At 37.6% G+C, this 7,379-nt stretch overlaps 1 protein-coding gene across 14 annotated transcripts in view; it reads right to left on the reverse strand.

Moving 5' to 3' along the window:
• Nucleotides 1-7,379, reverse strand: part of RBM26 (RNA binding motif protein 26) — an 87,312-nt gene that overhangs the window by 18,421 nt on the left and 61,512 nt on the right. For all 14 annotated transcript variants that reach the window (XM_014543791.1, XM_014543754.1, XM_014543749.1 and 11 more), the window contains 2 exons: nt 4,985-5,197; nt 3,150-3,236 (listed from right to left, as the gene is read on the reverse strand). In XM_014543791.1, the coding sequence (XP_014399277.1) occupies nt 3,150-3,236; nt 4,985-5,197 (300 nt within the window). The remainder of the gene's footprint in view (nt 1-3,149; nt 3,237-4,984; nt 5,198-7,379) is intronic.

A 7,379-nucleotide genomic window follows, 5' to 3' on the forward strand; every position in this document is an offset into this window, starting at 1 on the left:
CTGGGAATCAGCCATAGCTGCTTGCTCCGCCCTGTTGATTCTGAGACCCCGCCCCATCCAGGCTGCTGCAAAGCCTTTTGCATATGAATGCCCGGGTCCTTTACAACCTGACAACTACCTAACAAATTGCAGCTGGGCCAGACAGACCCAGAACTTCCAAGAGAAGGCCCAAGGCCCCACAGCAGCTTGCATTGCTTCTCAGCTGGGCCTCATCTGGGCACCCCCAAACCCCCAAAAAAGGAAGGGGAATCTGCATATCTCTTCATAGCTCCTGCTGGGTAACCTCAGGAAGAGGCTTAATTAGCACCTCCTTAGATCCAAGAGCCAGTGTACCCAGTGGTCAGAGTGGGACCACCCAGATTACAACTCCTCAGATTCATAAGGAACACACTCAGGGGGCAGACTCAGTGAGCACCAAAGCCCCACTGAAGCAAGTCTTGCCCCAGAAGGGTGTCTTCAGCACAGAAGTTCTCCCACTGCAGACACAGCTGATTCTCACTGCCAATTGGCCTGGAGGTCAATTCCTCCCAGTGACACCTAAAACAATCAAGGCATAACTACAACAAGACTGTGCACAAAGCCCACAAGGGGGTGCACCAAGAGTGTCCACCTCAGGTAACTGGGGAGGCTGAGCCACTGGGCCCTGTAGGACACCTAGCACACAAAACCACTCTACCAACACAGGGAAGCAGACAAAATGCGAAGACAAAGAAACAGGTCACAAATGACAGAAATGGAGGACAGCAAACGACTGGATATAGAGTTCAAAACCACGGTTCTAAGATTTTTCAAGAATTTTATGGAAACCGCCGATAAATGTATTGAGATCCTTAAGAAATCTAGTGAGACCCTCGATGTTGTGATAAAGGACCAACTAGAAATTAAGCATACACTGACTGAAATAAAGAATATTATACAGACTCCCAACAGCAGACCAGAGGATCGCAAGAATCAAGTCAAAGATTTGAAATACGAAGAAGCAAAAAACACCCAACCGGAAAAGCAAAATGAAAAAAGAATCCAAAAATACGAAGATAGTGTAAGGAGCCTCTGGGACAACTTCAAGCGTACCAACATCAGAATTATAGGGGTACCAGAAGAAGAGAGAGGGCAAGATATTGAAAACCTATTTGAAGAAATAATGACAGAAAACTTCCCCTACCTGGTGAAAGAAATAGACTTCCAAGTCCAGGAAGCGCAGAGAACCCCAAACAAAAGGAATCCAAAGAGGACCACACCAAGACACATCATAATTAAAATGCCAAGAGCAAAAGACAAAGAGAGAATCTTAAAAGCAGCAAGAGAAAAAAAGTCAGTTACCTATAAGGGAGTACCCATACGACTGTCAGCTGATTTCTCAACAGAAACTTTGCAGGCCAGAAGGGAGTGGCAAGAAATATTCAAAGTGATGAATAGCAAGAACCTACAACCAAGATTACTTTATCCAGCAAAGCTATCATTCAGAATTGAAGGTCAGATAAAGAGCTTCACAGATAAGGAAAAGCTAAAGGAGTTCATCACCACCAAACCAGTATTATATGAAATGCTGAAAGGTATCCTTTAAGAAGAGGAAGAAGAAGAAAAAGGTAAAGATACAAATTATGAACAACAAATACACATCTATCAACAAGTGAATCTAAAAATCAAGTGAATAAAAAATCTGATGAACAGAATAAACCTGTGCATATAAGAGAATAAGGGGCATAGAAAGGGAGTGGACTGACAATTATTGGGGGGAAAGGGGTGTGGGGGGTGCAGGAAGAGACTGGACAAAAATCATACACCTATGGATGAGGACAGTGGGGGGAGAGGGGTAAGGGCAGAGGGTGGGGTGGGAACCAGGTGGAGGGGAGCTATGGGGGAAAAAAAGAGGGACAATTGTAATAATCTTCAATAAAGATTTAATTTAAAAAAAAAACAAAACTAGATTTATAAAAATAGAACTCTATGATAAGGAATCCCCACCCCAGTACCTAGAAACTAGGTTATTACAGGCTCAGCTGAACACTTTTCTGATACTTATCAGACCCACAATCTTTTATTGAGTACAATGCCCCGAGAGCAACCCCTACCTGGTAAGCCCCAACAATGTACCATTTTGCTGGCAGGAAATATTTACTAAAAAAAGGATAAATCAATATTTAGAAGGTATTTTAAAACTTATTTAGACCACAATCAATTTAAAACTTCTGAAAACCATCCAATAATTCATTCACATTAAATTAACTGTTTAGAACATTTAATGCATTTTTTCTAAGGACAAAATGGTGCATCTATTTCTCTACAAGTCTGAACAAAAAACACATAAGGTTCCTATAAATCCCCCACATCTCATACCCATTTTTCTCTTTTAATCTTTTAAACCCAGAAGAAAGACAAGGTTGCATATAATTCTGGTCTTTCATTGGAAAGACAATTCAAAATGGTTTAAGACAACTGTACTAAAAGGACCCTAAAAGCTATAACTTTGTATCATGTCTTGGGCAAAAAGTTGTAGAGGTTTAGTTGGGCATATACTGATTATGGAAACTTCTTTAGGGTTCAGTCAAAACGTATTAAGAAGCAGAAGATGAAGGATGATTAAGAAGGGCAGCGATGAAAATTGTATCTCAGTCTGCCAAAGAAGACTTCATTCTAGGCCATCTCAGAAAAAGGATAATGGAAAGTGGAGTGAAAGAAAAGAAACAGAATTCCTGATGTCTTGAAACAATATAACATGACATTCAACTTGGTGACTATATATTCTAATTATAACATGTTACATACTATAGGACTGGTGCACAAAATTCATGCACCAGTAGGGTCCCTAGGCCTGGCCGGCAATCAGGGCTGATCAGCGCCTTCTGGCTGCCAGCTGGGGCCCTTCCTTCGTTCCGCTCCGCCCCCTGGTGGTCAGCACACGTCATAATGAGTGATCGAACTCCTGGTCTCCCGACTGAACTCCCGAGGAGACACTTTTCATATGTGCCTTTTATATATATCAATGACATTTTTTTGTGGCCATGAATTCTACTGATATGTTCCATCTATTCTAAAAATGTAGTTATATAGTAAGTTTAAAAAATTCATTTATATTAAAACTTAAAAGCAAGATTTATAAAATATTTAAATCTGAATCTTCAGTAAATCAGATTATTTATAATACTTACTGCTTCAGCTTCTGCTCTTGTCTTGAATGTAATTACTGCATGAAGTGAAGAGTCATCAATCTGACAATCTTCAATTTCACCATATTGCTTTAAATTAAAAACAAGTATTTCCTCCAAATAAATATTTTGAAATATCCAAAATCCTAGTGGTTTTGTAAAATGTTAAAATATCAAAATATAACCCAAAATACATAACAATTCATGGTTATTAACAGAAAAAATGGTGAATAATTCATTTTGGTACTTAATATTGTAAGGTAGAGGGTGGTCCTATCTTCCAAATAACAATTTATAATTTTACACTTTCTAAAATTAAGGAAACTTATACTTCATTGAACTATTCTTTAAATAAAGGAAACAATGACCAAAATTGAGCTTCCTTATTGTCTTTCCTTTTATACTCATTATTTTCATTCCAGAATATGCTAAATTCTTTCTAAAGCAGAATATTTAATCCTCAAAATATTCTTAGTGTTTTTGGGTGTTTTTTTTTTAGTATCATGCCCAATTTAAAGATGGGGGGAAAAAGATTAAGAGAACTTAAGTAATCCCCCCCAAGTAATTAAGTAAATTACCAGGATAAGAGTCCATATCTTTTGATCCTGCTTTCACTCTTACTACAGACTCCTACAGACCACACACACTACCTTTTCAGACATTTGAAAGCTAAACCTATGAAATTATGCTTGTTTCGTATGTTGGATTTTTTCCAAGTGAAGGAAGACTTTCCTACAAACAGCAACTTTTATCATATAAAATTCTAGTCCACAGCCCAGCCGGTGTTGCTCAGTGATTAAAGTGTTGGCCCACGCACTGAAGGTCGGGGGTTTAACTCATGGTCAAGGGCACATACCTGGGTTGCAGGTTCGATCCCCAGCCCCAACTGGGGCATGTGCAGGAGGCAATCGATTGGTATGTCTCCCACTCACACATTGATGTTTCTGTCTCCCTCTCTCTCTCTCTCTTTCTCTCTCCCTCCTTACTCTATCTCCCTTCTACTCTCTCTAAAAATCAATGGAAAAAATATCCTTAGGTAAGGATTTTAAAAAAAATTCTAGTCCTTTATATATCATTACTAATACCTTCCTTCTTTCTTATACAAAAATAAAATTATAAACATGATTTCATTAAATGCACATGCACCTATACAGAAAAATTCTGTAAAGAGAATAAACTTTAGAATCAGTCAGATCCAAGCTCTGTCAGTTAAAAGCTGTGTAAATTTGAGTAAGTTACTTAATCTCTTCATGCTTCATTTTCCTCATCTCTAAAATGAGGCACAATAAAGGTACCTATCTCTTAGAGCTGTCAAGATAATTTAAAACATAGTGAGTTATATAAGGCACTCAGAATAACACTTCCCCAAAAAAGAAGTGCTTATAAGTTTTAAGCTATAATTTTTATCCACTGGGACCAGTAGCAGTTTCCTTTCTAGGTTGGCTAGACCTAGAATACAATATTAACACATAAAATTCCATCTTAATTTTAAAAATCTGGATGACTCATGCAACATGTTAAATTTTTCCTTAAAAGTATCAAATAAAAGTAAACTACAGGATTTTCCTCTCTAAAGCAATAGTTTAAATCACTCATTTCACAATACCTCAAGGCTCACTAAGTGTAAGAATTGCAACATTATCTTCCAGATAATTAAACAAACAAAAAAACCCCTACAGCTTATTTTTTAAATAATTAATAAGACTTATAAAGTAATCAAACTCTTTGGTCAAATTAATGGGTTTAAATTACTCATGTCATTTTCATAATTTCTCCTTTAATATATCTATTATCCACAACAATGATTATATTTGCTTTGTTGCTCAGTAAGAAAGTACCGCAAAATGAGGAAGAAGATCTTCTCTATCACTCTCTGTAAATGCAGAAATCTCCAATGCCCTTGGACGGTGATCTACCACAGCATGACCAGGTACACCTCGACCTCGACCTCGACCTCGGCCCCGACCCCTGCCTCTGCCATGAGCTGCACCTCGACCTCTTGAATGAATTCCTCTGCCCCGACCAGATGAAAGAATCCCTCGTTTGGCAGCCTAGAGGAAATTAGACACAAGTTAAAGACCACAATAACTAACACAAGCCAAGTGTTATACTTTGTCAGGTGAGTCAAACTTTTATACAATTTGACATCATATTCAAATAATGCCCTAAGAAAAAATGTCAAAATTTTAAGTTGAGATTTTAGTTTTTAAAGTGAAAGCAAATTTATGTAGCTAATAAATTTAGAAAACAAAATAACATTAATTTAAGCAATGTTTTGAAATTATCAAATGTGCTTTTTTCTACTAAGTTCTTACTCTCCAAGACATCACAAAAAGGCTAGTAATTCTTGATTTCTAAATAATACAGTGTAAAGTATTAATTTAGAAGTCAGTTTAATACATAGATATAAAATACCTACATATACAATAAATGTATTTTCTCATTTGTGACTTTCAAATACAGTGTTTCTATTTGTTTCCCTGTTCACTTCAGTAGGTAGTTATCTCAAATTCATCACTTTAATCACTTACAGTAACATTATACAACCAATGTTGCATAGTAACTTATATTTCACCACATCAACAAAGAGCACACCATTCTTTCATTCCACAAATATTTAATGAATACTTCCTATGTACAAGTCCTTACCCTCATGAAACTCAAATCATAGAGGGGTAAAAAGATATTAAGCAACTAAGTTTATATTATATATTAATGAAGTGACTAAAAAAAAAAAGAACAGAAAGTTTCATGAGTATCTCCCCTCCCCCAGTTTCATTCTCTACTTTATCCCCTGCATGTATATTAGTAGCTGGCAGATTGTAGATACTTAATATTTGTTCAATGAATCAAAGAAAGAACAAAGAACAAGCAAGACACGAGTAAGGGGTGGAAGTTATAGCTTGAACAAAGGAACCAAAGCTGAAAGGAACACAGTACTTCAAAGAACAAATAAAATCTAGTGCAGCTGGACCACATGAGATGGAGATGAGGCTGGGGAACTAGGCAGAGCCAAATCATGAATAACTTTAAAGGACCACATTAGGGATTTTGAATTTTATCCCAAGAGCCATGAAAATCAATTAAAATATTTAAAGCAGAGTCCTGGCAGGTGTGGCTTAGTTGGTTGAGCATCATCCTATGCACCAAGAGGTTGCTGGTTCAATTCCCAGTTGGGGCAAATGCCCAGGCTGGAGGCTTGATCCCCGGTAGGGAGCATGAAAGGCAGCCGATCAATGTTTCTCTCTCTCTCTTTCTCTATGCTTCTCTCTCTCTCTCTCTCTCTCTCTCTCTCTCTCTCTCCCTCCCTTCCTCCCTCCCTCTCCACCCTCCCCTCTGTCTAAATATCAATGAAAACATGTTGTTTTTACAGCACAAGAATTATCTTTAAAAATATGTATTTAAAGCAGAGTAGTAGAGTGATGTAATCAAATCAGGGTGTAAAATGTTATTCTGGCTAGAGTCTTAAGAACAGAGGAGAAGGAAGAAGAGAACAAGCCTGGATACCAGTCAGTAGTCTACTACAGTAATCCCAGCTACTGAAGACAGCTGGTGTACAGTGGTGGCAATGGAGATAAAGAAGCAAACAGATTTAAAACATATTTGGAAGTAACATATAAAACACGGTAATTAATTGGATATGAATACTGAAGGAAAGGAAGGAGTCAATGAAGATGCTCAGATTTTTGGTTTGGGTAATTGTGCAGATGGGAGTTTAGGGGCAAAATAAGCACAATTTTGAACTTGTTGAGTCTGAGGATTCAAATGAAAATGTCAAGAACGGACCATTGCCAAATCTCTGCAAGTATAAATATTTCAGTTTTTCACCTTAAGACAGTAAATCTTTTTTTGTTTTTGTTTGTTTGTTTGTATGTTTCATTTTTTTTTTATTGCTTAAATTATTACAAGGAGTATTACATGTTTCTCCTTTTTTTCCCCCGCCCTTGACAATCCCCTGGCCTCCCCTACCCCCCAGTGTCTGTGTCCATTGGTTATGCTTATATGCATGCATACAAGTCCTTTGGTTGATCTCTTACCCCGCCCCCCAACCCTCCCCAACCTTCCTGCTATAGTTTGACAGTCTGTTTAATGCTGCTTGCCTCCGTATCTATTTTTGTTCATCAGTTTATAATGGTCTTTATTATCCATAAATGAGTGAGATCATGTGGTATTTTTCCTTCATTGACTGGCTTGTTTCACTTAGCATAATGCTCTCCAGTTCCATCCATGCTG

The sequence above is a fragment of the Myotis brandtii genome, unplaced genomic scaffold (assembly GCF_000412655.1).
Source record: "Myotis brandtii unplaced genomic scaffold, ASM41265v1 scaffold110, whole genome shotgun sequence".
Classification (NCBI taxonomy): domain Eukaryota; kingdom Metazoa; phylum Chordata; class Mammalia; order Chiroptera; family Vespertilionidae; genus Myotis; species Myotis brandtii.